The sequence below is a fragment of the Hylaeus volcanicus genome, chromosome 1 (genome assembly GCF_026283585.1).
Source record: "Hylaeus volcanicus isolate JK05 chromosome 1, UHH_iyHylVolc1.0_haploid, whole genome shotgun sequence".
NCBI lineage: Eukaryota > Metazoa > Arthropoda > Insecta > Hymenoptera > Colletidae > Hylaeus > Hylaeus volcanicus.
The window spans coordinates 22,021,969-22,044,280 of record NC_071976.1 but is presented as its reverse complement, the minus strand read 5'-3'; the positions used below and the strand labels follow the sequence as shown (position 1 = coordinate 22,044,280).

General features: G+C 38.0%; 1 protein-coding gene across 6 annotated transcripts in view; it reads left to right on the top strand.

The window, feature by feature from the left end:
* The window catches only part of LOC128881777 (nucleolysin TIAR), a 504,665-nt gene that overhangs the window by 432,102 nt on the left and 50,251 nt on the right, over nucleotides 1-22,312 (top strand). For all 6 annotated transcript variants that reach the window (XM_054133116.1, XM_054133088.1, XM_054133097.1 and 3 more), the window contains 2 exons: nucleotides 12,497-12,572; nucleotides 18,356-18,458. In XM_054133116.1, the coding sequence (XP_053989091.1) occupies nucleotides 12,497-12,572; nucleotides 18,356-18,458 (179 nt within the window). The remainder of the gene's footprint in view (nucleotides 1-12,496; nucleotides 12,573-18,355; nucleotides 18,459-22,312) is intronic.

Here is a 22,312-nt window from a genome sequence, read left to right as displayed (position 1 = left end):
TTTTAAGAGAGAAGAAATGCTATTTTACGCTGCAATGACCCGTTAAATCGCACTGTAACAAATTATGAAGGGCTCGTGTTGGTGTGCGTTGCTGTTCGCAGATTACACGGAGAAGTGTGTCGCCAAATACGTATAAGAGCCGAATATGGCGGTTCGTGCTGCTGAACGAGCGAGCGGAATAAATTCTTGCATCAAGATTCGAATAAATGCATTCCAAGCCGCGGGCAAACTTCTATCCCGCGTGGGATGCGGTTGCAATACCGCGTTCTGTACTCCCTGTTTCTCGTTGTATCTTACTCCTCGAGTCTTCTCGTGGCGCGCTCTTGTTTCTGATCCCGAATAAAGTATTCTAAAGGAATTTCGAGCGAATACGTTACACACGCCAAGCGTTTTTCACGAACGCGTAGCCACTGAAATGTCGTTCGATACTACGAGTCGGTAAAGGCATTCAATGAATGTGGATTTACGAATATACCGTATAACTCGTGTACAATACATACACGAATTTTCCCATTCCAGCCTGTGCAGCTGTAAACGTGAGATAATTATAAACTACCTTATTGTTATTAACATCAATTTTCGCATAAAGAAAGAAAGACAGAGAAGTAAGCTAATTTTATAATATATATTATTAGTGTATATAATTAGTGTGTCTTCAAATTAAATAGCCTATATTGTTTATCGAAACATAAAGGGCAACTAAAACAAAACTTCATTTAGATTGAACAAAGGCAGTGGAAGTTCCAGATAAATCTCACAAACAGTTTTTGAATACCTATATAAACAATAATTAATGCTTACATCTTTTTAAATGAATTAACATTAGTAAGTCGATTTTTCATTTATATTCTTAACATTATATTCTTGACCGATTCGCTTAATATAAATATTATAGTCTTGTAAACGTATCGCACAAACGTTTATTACATGACTCAAGCTATTTTATAATATTATGTTTAAATAAAGATTATCGGATAAGTACGATACGCTAACTCCCTATGCAAAAGTTGTTTCGTGTTCATGGATATGCGGATATCCTAAGATCCGAATCGTTCGGTTGATCCAGATGTTAGCCTGGAAATTTTGAAATTTGCAAAATGAACAAATAAAAAAGTTTCAAGCTCTTTTATTCCGCAAATATTTGTAAGACTTTGAAACTTTTCTGCTTCATAAAGTCGACCTACCTTTTTATTTTCGTGCTTCAATTGATTTCCTTTGCTACTGTGCCTTCTTTAGGGAACTCGCCAAATTCCTCTTCAAATAGGACGCAAAGGTTTGTGAATCCATCGAATAAACGCACGTATACCTAAATAATCGATTGAAGTGAAATAATATCCTATTCGCAGGAAGTAGTTAACAATATAATCATTGAATAAATTGACAAGTAATTACAAGTGTTATTAGAAATTAAAAACAGTATGGACAGTAAAGTCAAATACTAATATATCGTCTGCCAACTTATTAAACGATTAGCTTGTCTTTTTAAAGCTCCCGTTTTAAAATCCCCTCCGATTGTTAATTTCAGAAAAGGTTCTCGATTCACTGGAACGCCTTCTCGCTCGATCTAGCACAATTTCAGATGACGTAACTTCAAAGCCGTTTAATCCTCTTAACGAAGCCATACAGAGAGACAAGCTACAGTCTCTACCCTTGTGTTCAGCATCTTAAACCTTCGTTATTTTGGCTCTTCCCGAAGTTAACCTCAAGAAAGGAGATTGTAAGTTCATGTGCATGGACCATCAACCGCACCTCGATAGATGCAAACTTCCTCGAACAGTGCCCGATTCGTCGTTAACTCGTCCTGGTAACTTGTTTTACCTACACAGAAAGCTACCACAACGTCTTCAAAGAAATAACGAGCTCTACTTTCCAACTACTCGATAAAGCGCGAGATGTAATAACTAATACGTAACTATTATACTATTTTAACTATTTTACAAACAACTTTCTCCACTTATCTTTGAATGATTAAACGATCATTGAAATAGTTTCCTCAGGTAATGTTTCCGACTGGAAAAATAGATAATGTTTGAAACCTAAATACAAATAGAACAATTTGTGTAACTTCATATACTAATTGTAAGTTACTTATGTTTCGATAATATACAGGAATTTTTTTAAAATTTTTAATAAAATAATATATTAGTTATTATAAAAGAGATCAAGAAAATTATGTCCCTACTAATTCCTTTATTGTATCCGAATTAATATAATTCCATTTATTATTTAGTACCACACCATACATAAATGTTTTTCAGGTATCGATCCTTCTTCCGATTTCTACTTAAATAATCTTATACTTAGAACTTTAGTATCATTATACGTCACTAAATGGACATACGAAATAGAATTTAACAACAACAAATTTCATAGTAATAATTTACCGTGTATATTAGTTATATATTGAAGATAGTAAACGCCTACATATTTATAGACTGGAATGTACACATATAAGGTGCAACACATTCGTTGTGCGTGTAACTTGAAACTGAAATAATATAATCCTCGTTCCCTTCAACAACGCTGTAACCGAAATGCGAACAAACAATGTTCTCCGAACGAAGGGCGAGGGGGGAATACGAAAATTACACAGCACGATAACGCGTTCGGTAATCAGATAATTTCACCGTTTAACAGCTAGGGGTATCAGGTTACATCTTGATCTAATCGGGCGGACGTCGTTTAAATGTCATAAAACAGCATTGCAGTTACCAGGCAGAAAATCGCGAAGTGGCTCAAAATAGAATGACACGAGGAAAGGGAGATGGAGAAAGAGAAAATAGACGTTCTTTCCACGACTCAAAACAAAGGTACTACACCGGCTAATAGCCTTTTTCGAGTGTTGGCAATTCGACAGCGTGTAGAATACTGCTGTCGTTACAACGCGTACGTCACCCGTTGATAGCGATACGTTCGTAAAACGAGCGTCAGTAAAACCCATCGCTAACTCGCATGACACACATCCATACACCCATTTCGGTTTCCGGATCTGCCTCTTGCAAAGGTGATAAAATGCTTGCAAACTGAATGTGCAAACACTGTTGAAATGGAATTGAGATCACCATTGTAAAAGGTATTCCAAAAGGGGCTTCGGGACGTTTATTAACAAAATATGCGGCGTGGTCACGATGGCTATTGTAATGACGTCACCTTTCACGTTCAATTGTAATCATCCCTACTCTTACTTCAAAAAGAAGAATCAAATATATTTTGTACCACTTATGTTTGATTGAAAAGTAAAATTCTAAAAACTCTTTTGGAAAACATTTTATATGTAAACAATCTTGCCAATAATTCTATGCAATTGATAGATCGAATGAAGCTAATTGGTGTACATTTTCGAAGTATTATGGCACTTTCAATCCTTTGTGTGTTTATAATACTATCAAACTTTATTCCTTCTACTTGGGGCCTGATGGAACGTATCGATTAAATTTTGTTGTTTTATTGTAAGTTAAACATAAAATGTACATTATTTTAAAACATACAAAAAATGTTGTTATGCAAGACGTAATCCTCAAGCAAATCAATTTTGAATAACCAATGTCAAGTACACGATTTATTACTCGCCTATATTATGTCTGACTATTACTCGCTAATTCTACTGGCGTTAGCGTTCGTAAGCATTATCTCCTTTCCGTCAATCTTACTTTGTTCTAATTAGTTGGAACCAATTAAGACACAGATTCGAGTATACCAATGGAGGGAGGGACGGAGGGGGGGGGGACGTAGCTTTAAGTGTTTTAGAAATATGTAATCAGCATTCTTTTCCATGTTTCCAAAACATGTTAGTCAGTTTTTTTTAAACTCGTACCATTTATTTTCCATGAAATGTAGTATCAAAAGAAAAAATGAAACCATTACGTTCCTTAATTCCCCTGAATAGCTATTATCCGCGATTAAAAGCGAACAAATTAGAGAAACGACAATGCGAGTCGCGTAATATCGTAAACATTATACGCATATCACGCACCGGTGCAGAGGAAGCCCATAAATTCCCGATACTTGGCTTGTCGCCCGAACGAATTCGGCGCCGACGAAGTTCGCAAAATAGCGCGAGCGTAATCAGCAGCGCGTTATCGGACCTCGCCTACGAATTGCCCGTGTAGCCTTTTGTGCACTCCGCCGTGGACAGTCGGGGAGCAATAAATATGTTATTAAAATTATCATAACCCCGTTAGCTGGGACTAAAACAGCGCATTTTGCAGTTAATTTTCCAGTTATCTAGGCAATAATCTCGCTTACGCTATACCCGGTTAACCCTTTCGTTATAGAGGTGAACGACGAAAGGGGGATGAGGATGATAGGGGCGAAAGGTAAATCAGTGAACAGGGATAAAAAGGGGGCATATAATGGTCGGCGAGGATGCCGCGTTTCTACAATGCCACCGCACCACGTTATTGACTGCGAGTCGAGTATCGTTCAACGTTTGATTGTTTTACATTAATTTGATTACGTGCGAGACATTATCAATGGACGATGTTTATCCGCTCGACTATTGTACGAACAATATTTGACGCTGTATTCTCGCATATAACTACCGTAGACAATAGAAATTTTCAAACGACTTTCGTTCGTTCCTATTCAAAGTTGCGTCGTGATTTTAGTTTCAATTCTATTTTCATTTACACTTGTGTTCGTCTATCATAGTTACGTGGTTATCATCTGAGTTGGACGTTATTCGAATAAATTTTATTCAAGACATATGGGAATAAATTTCCATTTAAGTATTGTACATACTAGATATAATACCATAAGATGGGATCCAAATGGTAATGGCGTTCACAAATTCTACGGCGCAAATTTATCTTGCTGCCAGGTTCGAAACATTTTCGTCGTTGAGGGCAAAACAATCTTGCGATAATCAGTCTCATTTACCCTGGTTCCTTAATCTAAAGACATCTCCAACTGCTCGAGAAGTCAAATTTAAAAAGGACTGAAAGGCAAATTATTCGACGCAAAGCTCGGTGTTGTATTTGCCTCTAAAGTAAATAGAATAATTACATTTACCGAGAAGTTAAATAAGACGAACCACTCCAAACTGCTGGGGGTTGCACAGTAATTATGTAATAGTGCATTATACTACTCGCGGAACCCGCAGTCAGCAGGCTATTACCTGCTCGTGATATTACTTTGGAACGACGATTACGCGTCGTCTTATTATATAAAATACATTAACATTAATTTTTCATGAGAACAACATTAACTAATTTTATTTAGCTTTATTCTTGTTATTAATATACCATTACTGTTTACTGATGTTTAATTGCAAATGAGTAATTGTCAGCTAACGATGCTTTACATTTTCACCGTTAGAAAGTATCGAGGGAAGTTCGCATTCGAAACAACTTTCAGTGAGATAATTGTTCCTTAATGTTCGAAGAAGTTTTTCAAAAATTTGCAGTGCGAAATTTACAAAGTACACGTGTCAAGTGCACTTACAACGATTTCTATTTTAAAATATAGTTAAATTTCGGTAAAAAGGACTTTTATGTTTATAATTTTTAGTTTTGAAATTCGACAGATGAATAAATTGTAAATACGAGAAAGTTTTATCCTATCAGTCTCTATATGAAATTGATTTGACGAATTTAGAAATTTCTCTGAGCTTAATTTTCGAGGACGGATATACGTCCTCAAAGGGTCGCAGTCAAAGGGTTAAAGAGGCGCCATTACTTCGCAAAGTCATGTGCTTAGACCCGTGGAATAAATTACTGTTAGAGACAAAAGCGGTGGAATAAAATACAATGATGAACTGAACAAGATGAAGAAAATGCTCACAGCTTTGCGCACTACATTATGCTTTAGAAATTCTAATGAGACAAATGTAAGATATTGGAAAATGATAGTGAGTAAAAAATGATGAGATTATTGAGATTAGCGTCTTTGAAACTTTGAAACTTTGAACCTTGATATATAATAATAAATGATATTCAATAAAATGTCCTTATATACATTAATGTATCACTTTGTCCAAGTAGACTTTTGAAAGCAATATTTTCTATTCTATTATGTTCAATCTCATGAGCGAAGTTTACTATGATCTAATAATAATCATTGCAGATGTTTATTTAATAGATCACATTTGTGATCTATTTCGTCTTATGGCAGAGCAATAAGTATTTTCACAATAATTTCATTAAAATGTGCATTACAAATCTCATAATATTTCCACGTATCCTAACATATAAAAACCTTGAAAAACAGAATCGAGAGGGTTTGAAACTCAAATGGAAAGTAATTCCATTGATGTGATTTCATTAAAGAGAATATGATAATTGGCAGCTGAAGAAAATCGAGAAATGAAAAGGAAGAATAATAAAACTTACGAGATCTTTGTTTCAAGTGTTCCATTTTGATTCCATGCGGAGTTCTGCAAAAAACGATCTTTCTTGGGATGCAAACACAATTGCTCAATCATTCGTACACAGCGAGCCGTAATTAGTTCAGACAATTGAGATTCTATTTTCGTCAAATTTCCCTCGTATTCCTTCGTATTCCTCTACATCATATACAGGGCGAGGCATTTAAAACAGGCCACCTGAATAATTCGCTTACTTATCGAACAAGAGTTATTTGATTTCGAGGAGCAGGTAACGCGATGCCAATAACTTTTTTATCGTATCCTCTACAAAGCGCGAATCGTTTGGAATGAAAAGTTCAACGGTTAGGAATACATTCGTGACTCGGTGTAGATGCGCGCCCGCATAGGAGAATCTCAAATAATTCATGTTAGGTCATTTTAGTCACGCGTGTGCCCTGATTGAGATTATTCGCATCACGACGTATGAAATTTCATAAGCACCATAAATCAATCCCGCGAGGTTCTGGTTTCGATCGACGTTACCGGCTGCTATTCGGCCAAGTATAACCCCGACGAATTTCGTGAGAAATAGCTTTAAAAAAAAAGGAACAGAAAAAAGAAGGAAGTATTCGCAATCAGCGCGGTCGTGTCGTACCGTCGGGGACATTAATAAGCGGTTTACAAGGACAAAAATACGAATGGCTCGACGGAGACGGTAGAACGGGAACGTTTCCACGACAACCCGTTTCATTTATCGCGATCTCGAAATCGAAGCCCACTTTAGAATCTTCGAGAGTCCCTGGGTAGCAGGCGAGCACACGACTTTGTCCCAACCCTATCCACCTCTGCCCAACCCCGCCATTACTGGGGCCAACCTATCCTACCGACAATTAGTTCGCGCGTTCGGCATTGAGTGCACTTAGTGAAAAGTAAGCAAACTTCCCCCTTCCACTTCCGCCCCCTGCCCGCACTTCCTTTCGTTTTCATCCGATACCGGAATGGTTTCTACCGACAGCGCGATAACTCCGCCGCGCGCCGTCTAGTTCGCCCGATGACTTGATTCAAGAACTACCGAGATATCGAACGTCCCTCATTCTTCGCGAACTCGTCGATCCAACGCTGTACGCCATCTTATATTATTAGAGGGCTTATATTGGTCGGTCATTACGAGAATGGTGCAAGCCCATCTTCTCTTGTTTGGGGACATAAAAGGTTTACGTTTCGCAACTACCATTTCCCAATAGAAAGCACCGGGACTTTGTTTTTTTAATATATTCCTATCTTACATTTGACCTTATTCGTAACTTGGCCTGCATAAAACTGTATTTTATTTTCTTTGTCAGAAACGGTCGTGCACCAATGATGCGGATGGTCCAATGTCTCAAAAATGTAGAGACGATAAATCCAAGATGAGCGATGACGATGGGACCACAGGAGCATAGCGTTGAGCGTTGCCCGAGTTATTAGAGAGCAGATTGATTAAACTCATCCAACGAGCTTTCATATGCCGCGACATCCTTCACGCTTTCACTCTTTCGAAGACATTCTGCGGTTCGCGTTTAGTTCCCGTCGTACCTGTACTATGATAAGGACGCGGATTTCGTGCTTCAAAGATTTTCGCGCTGACGCATCTTTCTTTCTATTGGCGGTAATTAATGAGTTTGAGTTATCCGCCGATAACGACGAGAAAAACGGCTTCTATAGCATCTAGGTTGCCACAGATTACTAACAGGGGGATGGAAAGGATGAAGGGATGACAGTTAACGCGTAAAAGTTTTGCGGGTTAGGAACACGGTTCGCTGATAAAAAGAGGACAAGATTGTATCGGTCCACAACTTTTTTTTAGAGAAAACTAGATCCCGTTTTCAATCTAACTTTTCTTTTTTATATATATGTAAAAAAAGACAAGCATTTACTTCACTCCATTGCTTTTTTACACGAATTCGATTTAACCCGAATCAAACAAAAAAGAATTGACTCTATTTTTGCGAGGATTATACGTTTGACACGATTTTAAAAATAGATTGTTTCAAAAATCTTTGTTACGCATACACACATACGTGTATAGTATTTTTATTGACTGAAACATTTAAATGTTTTAGCGAAAGAAAAGCGTCTTTCATGTTTGTTTTGAAAATAATTCTAAACGAGAAACGGAAATCGTTATTTTAATGAATAAAACGTATGAAATCATGTAATTTAGTTGAACTGTTACTTACGCAGGTAAATGAAACGTTCAATACAACAAATTAACTACGCGATCCAATACAGAATTGCTTTGAAACGTGATACTTCTGTTATTTTCCATAGTCAAATATTTTTTAATTACTTGGATATTTTTATTGCTGTATGTAAACGTATACATCAATTATTCAAGCAAACAGCCGTTTTATAAAACGTCGTACCGATAGAACCGCCATTCAGAAGGGATAATTTTCTTTTCGCGGACGTTTAGGTTTAAAACGCGAACGAGCTCAGGCCAATAAATAAAACTCGACGCGACGAGCGGTGCGACAGCTATGCAGAATAAAAACTTTGGAATTGATAGGGTGAAAGACATGCATAGCTTTCGTTCGACCGGACGCGGTGTCTACGATGTGGAATTTGAATCATCGACTTCGACCCGCGTTTCCATTCTGACGTACGTCCAGTTCGGCCGGCCCGCCGAGGCAATAAATCCAAAACTAACTCTTTATCCTATCTGGGCTTTGTCGTTCACGGTACGAAGCTCGGCCATTGTCGCGGCTATATGACTGACCAAAAAAGGAAGGGAGAGGGTGTCGGCCGGACAGCTCTCGATGGAACTTGAATTAAATTTCGAGATTTATCGCGTCAATAACCGTGCATTAATTTACGATTTTTACCAGTGAAAACGTAAATCCACGGGACGGCGATTGTTTCGTTCGTCGTGGAGAGCGCACACGAAAAGAGGGAAGCGAAAGAGAACGCCGGACGGCGGGGGATGGTGGATAAAACGCGCAATGAGAACGTGAAGCGGGGGACGAGGGGGCACTCGTGGCTATATCGAATACGGAAGAACGCAGGGTGGGAGACTTGAAGTGTGGGCAACGACATATGCGACTGGCGTGCTCTACATCTAACTTATATTGACTATTACTCATGCTGGTATACTGTGACATTCGCCGGCGTTCACTGAAAAGTCGCGGAAAACAATGGCGCGATTCGGGAACCACCGTGGAACCCTCGAAGGAAGCTTCGTTATTTCGTTTGTATTGCAGTTCTTAAGAAATGTTTGAGATGAACTAATGCGCGCCTAATGGCGTGCTTAGAAATTTACTAAAGAAGCTGCGAGTAATGATTAACAGGCGCGAATACTTCTGGACTCTTCTTATCATACAGGATGTCTAAGCCGATTTTGACATGTTGATAACTTCGGTATTGTGGCATGTAGCGAAAAATTTTTCAGGTGTTATTAGTTTTTCCGTAGGTGGACGTGTGAAGGATATACGAAGGTCAACTTTGTTTTTTTTTAAATAGTATGAGTAGTAGTAGCTAGACATACTTTATAAAAAAGTACTGACCTAATGTATGTCGAAAAACTAATCGTTTAGGAGATATTTCAATTTTATATATTCCATCGTATATATTTTCCATTGTGGTGAAATAAGAGTATTATCATAAGGTTAAATATGAATTAGTATAAGGGGATATATGGATATAAAGGAATCACCATGTATACATGCATCATCAGACAATTTGAGAAAATAATATTATTATAACGTAATTATAATACGAATTACAAACCTTAAATAACATTATTATATACAAAAGTAATACGTACATTTTTTAAATATTTAATTTAATTTTGAAACTTTTAATGACGTCAGTGTATGCTCTCATAACATGACAGCCAGGTGTCCGTACTTCTTGTGCTCCTGCCTTGTCACGGTCCTGTATGAAAGTTATTAGTTTGCATTAGTATTAGAATACGCTTGCGGCATTGCTTTGAAACTCGACCAGCAGGTTTTTAATTTTACAGCTGCTGGCTGTTTGAGTCGACAGGTCGCTCGAGCCGAAGGAACATAAACTGTGGTGGTGATAACTCAGTTTCTCTTAATTGTATGTTAAAATTCCTCCTTTAACGAGTCGTTCTACTGTGACACTTTCATACAATTAATTATTTTTTTTTTTCATTTTTCGAATGTAAACATATTTACAAACATGCCGTTAGAATTTCGCAGAGGTTATTCGAATTATTTCGGTTTTTACAACCGATCTGACGCGATGGAAATCAAGCACGTGTAAAAGCTTTAAACCAAGGTATTTGTCTGATTTTTTTGTTCTGCTTCTCGCTTGTGTCCCCGTTATAAACTGCTTCTTTGTTTAATGTCATTCATTCTCGTTATGGAAAATATTCTTCGCCAAGCCTTTTAAGCATAATAAGTTAAGTCACGATAAATGTTCCACGCTTTACGTGTCTAATGATTGCTCGCCTACGGAAAGGGCCAGGTCCTTTCATTTCGAGGAAGCGACACGGAAGGCTGTAACGAAGATAAAAATAACGTGGAAAACCACCACCTCTTTAATCATTTTAATGCATTTACAACGAACTTGATGGATTTCTTATACTATTAAATCCTTTATACCTTCAGCGCAACTAATGTCCGTGCACTTTCTCCTTCGGTTTTTTATTTACCGAAAGTTATTACCTTTTTTCGCCCTCTTTTCTTGAAGTATCGTACAAATTATGAGGATGGAAAGAAGCAATTAGCGACCGTCCACTCTTGTTTCGAATGTTCTTGTTCAGAATTTTTAACAAAAGTGGGAATAAAATGGATGAGACCTTCCCATCTTGTCGCGCTTAATCGGCGCAAAGTATTCCTAACTTCGTTTTATTTGGAAAATTCTCTGTGGCGCCCTTGATAGAATTATAACGTCACCTTCAGTTTCTGTTTCTTGATATTACTGTGCTTCTTCGCTCACTCATTTCTAAATGTATCTTATTAAACAAAATTGTATAATAAGTTCAATACTTGCGTAGTAAAATAAAGAAAGAATCTTGAAATTCGTCTATGGCAACAGCGTGTACCCTCTTAAGGGGAAATTTATCTTCCCATCTCCTTTAAAACTACGCCAACAATAAAACTACTGCCATCAAATCATGCTCCTTCCTAAAAGCCGGCCAACATCGGGCGAAACACTTTTTTTTATCGCCAAAAGTTACACAGGTAACCGATTTTAAGTGCTTCGGTCCGTATAATCTCAAGGATATATCTTCACGCTCTAAATTCTTTCGCGTAAAGGCGAATACCGGAATGTTATCCATAAAAGGTATTATGAACATCGATGTATGTTTTTATTGCTCATCTAGCCAAAGCGCATAGCGTACGTTCCCATAAAAACTGAACCTCTCAGAATTCCCGAACATGCGGCCGGCGAAAATTTCGACGATCACCGCGAAGCGTGTCGAGGAATTAAACAGGTCCATAACCTAGAATTTCATTCGAACCGCATGCCAGACTCCATCGGCCGAAAGAATATTTTATTTAAGCCGAAAAAGAACGACTCAGGGCTACCGGCTACACCCCGTGCCCGAGTATTCCTAATTTCGTCCGCCAGGCACTACTGGAATCTTAATTATGGTGAAGAATTTGAGCCCGTCCAGCGACCGAGCCCAAACTCGCTTTACAATGTTATTGGCAGCTTTCGACGGAATACAAACGCTTCGAAATTCGCTGGCACGTGAAATAAATTGAGCCCTTCGTCCGAGCGTTATTAAATCGCGGTAACAAATTAAGTGAATTTCAATGGGAGAAATATAAGAACCATTTTATTTCTTATAAGTCGAGTAAAGTATAATTTCCGTTCTGTAAACCAATTGGGGGATAAACGTGTTCAGATAAAGGAATTTTCACGTGGTAGAATAACACATACAGAATATAAAATAAAAAAGAAATAATACTCTTCGACCTTATACTAATCCTATACTAATACACCTATTGATAGATATCAGAAAATATGCAAGTTGATTCAATAAATTTCACATATGAAATATTTCTGCAATTTAGATCTCTAATAGATTACGATATAATTTTATTGCGATGAAGTAAAATTTCACCTTAATTTTCCAGTACTTGCATGTGGCATTCGATTAAAATTTAACTTTGTCATTTTACACGAGTTTGTAACAAGAGCTTCTATCTAACGAATATTACTATATTTTTGTTACAGAGATTGCAGAGTCGTCAGAGATCCACAAACACTTAAGTCCAAGGGATATGGCTTTGTCTCCTTTGTTAAAAAAGCGGTAAGTTATAGAAAAATTCGATCCCTTACTTGTTAGAATGATTCGTCACAACTTTTTACAATTCTGTAAAATTGTAGCTAAGATAATGACTCTTATTTAGAACGTGAGCCTTAGCTACAATAAGTAGTTTACTCGTCCTCCAATTAGCTAATTCTTTTTGTAGTTATATTTGATCTCCTTAAGTTAGAAACAAAATATTAGAAACAATAGTCATTGATAAATCAAATTTTACGTCAATTTTTAATCATTCTGAAGAATATATAATTTATTAACTATCGTTTAACGTTTACTTATGATAATTTTAATGATGCTATGGCAAGACACATTCTATTACTATTTCAAGAAACTATTACAGATACTTATGGAACTGGCTGAATATATTTAGACACCTTATATAAATTATGAGTCTCGCTTTATCTAAACACGCGGAAAATCTCTATGTATTAGATTTCATTTTTATTACTTTCACTAAAAATAAATTATGTACATTTTTTAAATACGAATAAATAGGAAAGTAGAACACTGTATTCTAGAATACTGGCTCAAAATCGAATGCACAAACGAAAAACGATTCCCCGCCTCGAGTGAATTGTTTGTAGTTGATCAAGTGCAGACCCAGTGAATAGAGAAGTTCCCGAGTAAAAACTTGAAAAGTTTCGCGGGAACGTATTTCAGTTTGAGATTTACACGCGCGCAATAATCTGAAACGGCACAGTTATACCGAAACGAACGATCCAGCATGAAATAAAACGTCGTCACTGTCGAACCCCGATTCGCCGGTATAACGTTAAGAGCGGCTTAAAAATTGCAATCGAAATTAAAACTTTCCGTGTCTCCGTGTTTAGGAACTCTTATGGAACTAGGGTGTCCCATTTCGAGGAAATATTCAAATTTATTGCCTCGGCTGTCGGCGAGAAATTTCCGTGGCACCGCGCGGTGTTAGTTTTCGAATCCGTGCCGTCTCGCGGAACTTCCGTTGATTAAATAAAGAAGAGGGCACGCCGTGTCACGCTTTACACCAATTTTCGGGAAAGAGATGGAAAGTGGACCGACTTTTACCGTGACCCGTCAAAATCCGCGACGTAAATCACGACGAAGTTAGATGTACGGCTGAGTAAAAGAAGGTTTCTCCGTTTATGGCGAGGTTATTCGTCGGTGGTGGTGGTGCTGCTGCCCCGAAGGTACAGACCCTCTCGTTTCCCCTCTGTTTTAATGTTCTATCGATCTGGACCACCACCGGCACCTGACTCACACCCACAGTATTACTATTGCCGAAGTATAAATTTTCCGGGTGTCTCCGTTAACCTCGAAGAACACGCGAAAATTTCTCTAGTTCCCTCTTCTCCTCCGCCCGCTGGTAACCGACCCCGCTCTCTCTCTCTCTCTCTCGCCTCCGTATCCTACCCGCCACTATATCCTTCGGATACACGTACCTAAATCGCGGGTTCTGATCACCGAGCGTCCAACATCCAGGCTCTCTTAAGATCTACGAGGAAATGCGAATTCCCGGGATTCTCGTTTTACCCCGACCTCGACTCTCTTGCGCAAGACCGCGATATTAAATGAGTATTGAACAAGGCCTATGAGAGTGCTTGGTGGGGGTACATGCTACCTGGGCCCACGATCGAAAGAAGGGCCCAGGAGACACGGGAGGGAAATGACAATTTTCTAGAATCACAGCAAATGTTTGTATACACAGGGGAGAGTATTTAATTTCTTGAGGGATGTTGACACATATGTGTACGTTTGATACATGTTCTATACTAATATTAAAAAGAGGTAAAATTTGTTTGTATGTAGAGAGTAATCTCTGGGACTACTGAATCGATAAATCTTATCGATTGCTGCGTTATTTTTATAATAGAGGTAATTTCATAATAGTCACTATATTACACAGAAAAATCGAATTAATTATTGCGTGATTATAACTTATTTTGATTAATCTGTTTAAGCACAATAATACATCAATGTTTCTGATTAAGAGGTATGCTTACCACTGGTGATACTTAACAGAAAACTTAATGCTATGTAAATAACAAGTGGAAGCTTTGTTCTATTGCAAATATAAACACAGTAATCTAATAAAAAAATGTATGCAATCAGGAAGTACATTCAGTGGTGCATTCTTTTGTGTTACATGTAAAAATGCAAACACGACACCCCGCTCACTCTGGAGACCAATTTACTTTCGATATTATGGAAGATTGAACCAAATATTTGGAAAGTAACTTTTGTCAAACGAGCTCAAACCAGCGTAGTAAAATATTTTGTAGTTATTATTATTTAATATTTGTTAGTGGTTTGTTCAGTTTTTTAATTGCAGATGATGTTTTCATTACACAAAAATATTTACGTATCGATGCGTATTAAATGAAAAATAGCGTTGAAATTATTCGATTCTGTATTAGAATTCCTTGCACGATATTATAGTTGCTTTCACTGTTTACAGCTTTACTGCGGATCGATAAATTGAACGTTATTACTTTTTGTTCCGCAAGACCACGTCGCTGCGTTAATAATGATTGAAACGACTGCGATTAATGACACGAAATTAATGTCGAACATGTGGCATTTTCGCTTTCATTACATTGATTACGAAGATATATTTCGTCGTTTCGTTCTAGAGAACTTTTGTGTTCTATGAGCTGTTCAAATGAAAAAATAAATTATATAGTCATATAATTATATTATATTATATAAATATTATTACATTATTTAAAAAATGAGTCACGTATACACGTCATTGATTAAAGAAAATATATTATTAATATACGTACAAAATTGAATGCAAAAATGATAATTTTTATGAAAAATTAAAAATATATCCATAATCTTTGTCGTTAGTTATCGTTCGAGTCGTTCAAATGTTTACGTTCCAACATCTTCGTTTTGCCAGCGTATTTGATATTACGTATCAGTCTTCACATATTGAATCAACTTCACCTACAGATTCGATCCAGAGAATGAATGAACAAGGTTCATGTCCTTTATTATTATTTAGTCACAATATCGCTGCCGCGTTATAGGAATTTGCTTTAAGCGACGGTCTCACTGTACAAAACATTATTTATGAATCGCAATTTTGCCTAACACTGCAGCGTGTGCGCCGCCGAAATCGAATGAAAAAAAGTGGAGGAAAACTGTAAAAAAAAAAACTCTTTCACAACCTTCTACCGATAAAATCCCCGTGGAGAGAGCGTCGGAGAGGTGTAAGAAATTCATTTCGTATTCTTAATCTCCACGTGGTTATTGATTCAAAAATTTTCCACCGTCGACATAATATTCGCATAAAATATCCAATCGTTGGTTCGGCGCGCACCGAACGCGAGCGGGTGGGTCGATAGGAACGCATCGATGAGAAGCGTTTATTCGTCTCGACCCCAAGTAAAGAGGCGCAAGTTTTGTTAAAGCCACGTAATCCGATGCTGGCTACCGTCGCTGCCGGGCCATGACACAGTAATGCGTGTAAAGCAGCCCGGGTGTCGGTGCACGGCGTCACGAACAGCCTATACCGTCTTTGGCCGTGCAAGAAATTCGATTTGATGGGTGCTTAGACAGCTCGAACTAGGCAGGCCTGGGCGACGAGGTCGGTAGGACGGCTCCGTGTGTCGTATAAACGGTCTGGTCACGGAAAGTGGAAGGGGCTGTGAAAGTAGATTCAGCCATTCCTCCTCGGCCATGGGTTAGGAGTCGGGGGCTAGGAGACGGCAACTTATCGACCGTAGTTTAGAATCGGTTTAGAGGCGAGCATTCGGTCTTCCGATCCACCTAGGCTAACCACGCGAATGTGCGGCATCATATCGGGAATGGAAATTCGAATCGGAAATACTTTATCCCACGAGGGTGCGCAAGGATGACGCGGAATAAGGACCGGGACGATGAGAAAGAGGGCTGGTCGAAGGTGACGGCGATGCCGATGGCGCAATGCTAAGTTCGCCGGAGACGGAAAGAAGAGGCGATGATGGCGAGGAAAGCGGAGGATGGTAACAGTTGGGTGAACGAGGCAAAAGGCGGGCCCACGAGTTCTCCAAATGGAGCAAATGGCGGTAAGGGGGGGACCGGAATGCTAGCTGAAGGAAAGGGAAACACCCCCTCTTCATACGTACTCCCAAAGAGCTTTTCAAACAGTCAACCTTTTCGGGGGATTCCTCGCGACAGGAATATTTTTAGGTTTCCTATCCGTCCTTCTTCGCATCGGTCCGACTACTACTGTCGCGAGCATTTGCATTTACGCGGGGGTACGCGGCTGTGTGCGCCGCAACCGATGTCGCCCTCTGTTATTCCACATCCATTTCTCCTCTACAGCCGCCTTACGTACGAATACCGTTTTGCGTTAGCTCTTCTCAGCTTCTGCGCTGTGTCTCTTTTACCTCCCTCTCTTGCGATTTTCCCTTATTTTTCATACGGATCGTGTAATGGACTTATGGATAGACGGATGCGGAGGGGAGGGGGCTGTTTTATTACCATTCTCGAGAGCAAACTGCAGCGCCGTCGGAGCTATTGCTATCGGCACGTGACGGTTTTGCAATCACTTCTTCTCTATAATACTGATACTCTGTATATGCGATGTGTTTATGCTGCATTATATTGAGTGAAACGATATGTATTAACTCATAAAGAATAAGAAAAAAATTAATCGCCAGGATTCCGAGAATTGTAAACGCAGTCATGGGAACACGTGGTGGATACGAGGATGAAAAATAAAGATATAATTAGCGTTTATTATTAAACGTGAGATATTTAATGAATAACTGGTCAAATATATTTTGACACGGTAGAAAATAGAGTACAGAAGGTTTAGGGAAATTCATGAATGATTTCATAACTTTTTCAGCTAATTATTGGAATTAAGAATGTCTCCACATACTTTTGAGCGATGCCGTATAAATAAACATACTGTATATATTTGTCATTGTACACGTATTTATTGAGCCCATTCCATACGGAGCACAGTAATAGTCCATTTTTCTCAATCCATGCGCGCTACGTTTCTCAAATCAGAGCAGTTGTAAATAAAGGTTACAGCTACCATCTTATATACCAGAAGTTACGACTTCCAGCTTTTGGTCGTAATACTTCACCGTTTTGTTTATTCTAGTTGCAGGGGCTCTTCTTTAATGCAAGATAACACACCATTCGTGACTCCTTGTTGCTCGCTGATCCACCATTTGATAATATTCAAACGAAAAACGTCGGTAAAGATACTGTAACGCGCATTTACAAAGTCACGAGATAAAACACCTCGGACATGTTCACATTGGTAGCAGGAAGCAATGGATGGCTCAAATTTCATCCAGTAATGAAAAGAAAAATTTGAACGTTATTCAACGTATATTATGAGACTATTATTAACGCATTTTCGAGTTTTTCTGGTGAAACACTCCTGAACTCCAGAAATACGTATGCTTTCAAGTGAGGTCGTGTTTGAACTAATTTTCATCCAGGAAACTTCGCCAATCCATTGGAAATGCTTGCATAGAAATATATTGGAAAATACAAACTAAATCATAAAATTTAAACTTTCAGTGGTAGAAGAAATTTGATTGCTGAAGTTCGTTTTTATCGGGTATTACACTAATATGACTAATTAATAATTAGTGGATACTTTGATAGGAAATCCTTTTCAAACAATAATTTATAGATTGTTTCTAAATAGGCTAGAATTTAAGGTCTTAGGGTAACACGCCTGTAAACTATCACATCATGTGCGATACAGAATCGCGCTGTTGATAATTAGTAATTATCTCGAGTTGCAAGATATAATTTTGCTGTTATTGTTTCAGGAAGCGGAAAGTGCCATCGGTGCCATGAACGGACAATGGCTCGGTAGCAGAAGTATTCGAACGAATTGGGCGACTCGCAAACCACCTGCACCAAAATCCGAAGGTGAGTGCTCACGTACATTTGCTTGAAAACTTTGTTGTACGTCGGTGGTGCATGATTGTTGGTACGCTAAGCAAACGACACGATAGAGAGCCTGGGATAGTGAAAAGAAACTTAATTAATACATGTAAATGAGGTTTGATCATCCCCTAATTAGCTAATTTTTAAGATTGTATAAGGATATATGTGATATAGGTCAACGTTTACGTAACTGGGAAATGAAGGTAAAACGTGCCTAAGAAAAATTGTTGAATCATATCGATTTTACTTGAAACAGTCGCAGACAAAATGATAATGGGTCCTCAAAATTAATTACCAGCATTCCTTCAAAAAAGAAAACAAAAACAAAAGCAAACAGAACATTCTAAAAATATTTAAAGCATAATATATGTTTTGAATTACTGATTTCTAAAATAATAATGGTTTTCATTTATTTCTGTGGTGCAAAACTATCATAGCCACAAAGGATAGCGAACTAGATGTACTATATATAACTAGAAAAACTTCTTAAAATACTGACCCAGCTGGATTATGAAACTTTAGCTCATCCAACTTGTCACTAACAGATTTTCATTCTTTCGAACACCTGGACGATTTCCTCAGGGAAAATCTTTCCCGATCAGAGAGTTGTTGAAAACGCGTTTAAAAAACGTGGCGGCTCTAGGTATTCAGAACTATTGTAACTAGAATGGAGAAACTTAGAAATCGTTGGCAAAAATATAGCGATGCGAATAATTTTTATTTTTATTAGAAATATTTACCTTTAACCTAGTTATGACTGTGAAAAGAGATTAACTGCAATTCAACAAGTAAAGAGCAAGTGACAATTGTAAACTTCAGTTTACAGTCTTCTAGAGAAACAAAACATCTTAAAGGAAAATATGTAAAAATAAAAATAAGAAAAGTTTAGAAAGGGAAAAGTGTATCAACGATAAAGATGGATCAAACGGATATAAAGGGTTTTTCAAGGATTTTTTTTTATAGAATTTAACCGATATTTTGATGTTAAATGAAAGTATACGTGATTATTACCCGTTGCCCTATTATTTAATTTGGGACTTCAAGTGCCATAGTCAGTATAAACTCGCTTGTCCACTCTTCCGGGTCACGTGTCTGGCTCGTGCTGTTTACGTTCGGTCTGAATTTCATCTCACAAGTCACACATTATTGTGGGTTAAGAGGTTAAAACGTGATAGATTGTGTCGTCAAAATGTTGTTGCGATGTTACGATTATTAACACCTAAAATCCATTTATTCCTAAACTACAAAAATTCCAGGTATTACACCCATTACAGTGTACAAAAATTCCAGTTTACATTTGAATGATCCTCGTAATAAAAAAGAGAATCACGGAGAGGGAAACTGAGTAAAGCATCCACAGCAACGGAAACAAAAGGGAATTAGAAGAGTCGCGAGCGTCGGCGAGGCCCGTCACACAGGTGTTATATTTATGTCCCGAGTATGGTCCGACGCGAATATGAAACTGCCAGGTGAAATTAAATATCGCGCCCGCCATTCACGAATACGGAATTTTCTCCAACACAACCGGAATTCGATTAGGTCGGCGAAACTCTACGGCTCACAAATGGATGCGCACGATCGCGTTACTCGGGCGAGTTCGAAAAGTCCGCCTCTTTTACGGCACTCGCTGGCTCGTCCGGCACAGAAAGCTTTCACCGCGCCATTCAGGAAAGCTCGAAACGGTTTTACCACGAACGGTTGCCCCGCAAAGCGCGCTCTGCAAAGGCGACGCTCGCTCGTTCGAGTGTTTGTTAATCGATACCTCGAGGTGGATTTCGAGAACCTTTTTCCTTTCGCAAAACGACGCCAGAGTTATTACGGCACAGAAATACCCTCCAGTCATCGATCCTCCAATGGCATAACCATGTTTATTTTCATTTTGCGACAGAGGTCCGCGAGTTTCGCGTATTCGTCGCCCAACTCCGCACAGAGGAACGAAATTTATCAATTTATGTACATTCAATTATTTTCAAACGAAATGAACCAAAAAATATTGATATTCGGTACGATAAATTCGTTATACGGGTAATTAAAATATAGGTGAGAAGGTTGGGTGATAACAGGTGGCGTCATTTTCGCGCCATCGATACATTTTCTTCCTTATTGGTTATTATTGGTCATTATTGGTGTTGCGTGAAGTTCCTGAGTGACTCCTGGAACTAGTTAACAGGTTGAGAATCCCCTAATATACGGTGTACGATCATATACTATAACTATAAACCAGACCTGCTCAAACTTTAATTGAAATTAAAATAAGAAATAATGTTGAAATAATTGAAATAAATAAATATGTAAAATAAATATGTTCCGAACAAAAATACAGGAAATATTAAATACAATCATATTTATTACTATTATTTTCATAAATTACCATAAAATTAATCTTGAATCCATGGCCAGCTCTGTCGACGACAAAACGCCTAACAATAAGTCCACAACGAAATATTGCTATTCGCTACATATTAACAAATTCCGTATTTCAATGATGGAAACCCAATTGCTGGGTTTTCCTGATGCTCCAACTATCTCTGCGTCACCGTCGCTGATCTCCATTTAGTCCGCGAAGGAGACAATAAAATTATTCAACGTATAAAACGGATGAATGCGAACGCATGACACAGATCAATGACGGAACGAAAGGAGACTGTGTAAAAATAAGTTTGTCGGGTGACACCGTGTAACGCTGCCTACGCAAACGAGCGGAAATATATATAAAAAAGAGGATGTAACGTGCTATAATAAAATTCCGCGCGTCTAAAGTCAATACGACCTACTCATTCACGGTCTTTTATTGCGCCTTATTGTATTTGCTTAGGCGAATGGACCGCTGCCCATGGTTTACTTTTACGTGTACCGTTAACGAGATCCGATTACATGCTTTGGTGTACAAACACGTTTTTTTTTCGTGGCCTTAATAAACTGAACGTTCTACATTCAGCGTGTCCACTATTTTTAAAGGCACTTCACCCCTTTACCATAACTTTTTTATATGTTAATTGATTTACATAAAATTTTATATGAACGATTCTTGTTATAAAACCATTATGTATACAATTTTATAAATATATGAACATTACCGTTCAATTTAGCGTTATAGGTTGTTGTTTGCGCAAAGAGCACTATGATAGGCCTTAATCGAGTAGCTTTCATGTTTACACTAGAACTCCGTTCCAGTCCCGAGCTTGTGCATTTAAGGAGACTTTACTGTATGTATATATTAGGTTGTCCCAAAAGTTTCTTTCGCTTCATTAATAAGTAATACATGCACAATATTTTATGTTTTATGTTACATTACTGAATTGTGCACGATTCATTTTGCTCCATTACTGTTACAACATAAATATCCATGAAATTAGATTGTCTATTTATATAAACACGACCATATAAAATAATTGAGTGCAACTCGCGAAAGAAACTTTCGGGACAACCTAATATATTTTATGTACGTTTTCTATATTATTTTACGTCATAAATGTATAAAGTCCGAAGTCTAGTCATAAGTATCGTTACTATAGGTTATAAAATTTTCAAAATTTTCAACTCGATAGCATCACGTGATTCTCTTATCCGATTTTTCCAATTTCAAATTGTACCTAAATTTTCTTTTCATCGAGACACATTTTTGGGAATTAGCACGCTTTGAATCTCAAGAAAAATTGTTCACCAGGTATAGCTAAGGCTTATCCCATTCTACTCACAGACATACACGCAAATTCACAATTTCATTAACGGGTAATCATTTTTCCGGATGTGAAATTTAGACGGATCCCAACGAGGAATATTAAGGTAGTGAAGGTGGCCAGCAAGAAAGTGTTCCCCGCGAATTTGGCCTATGC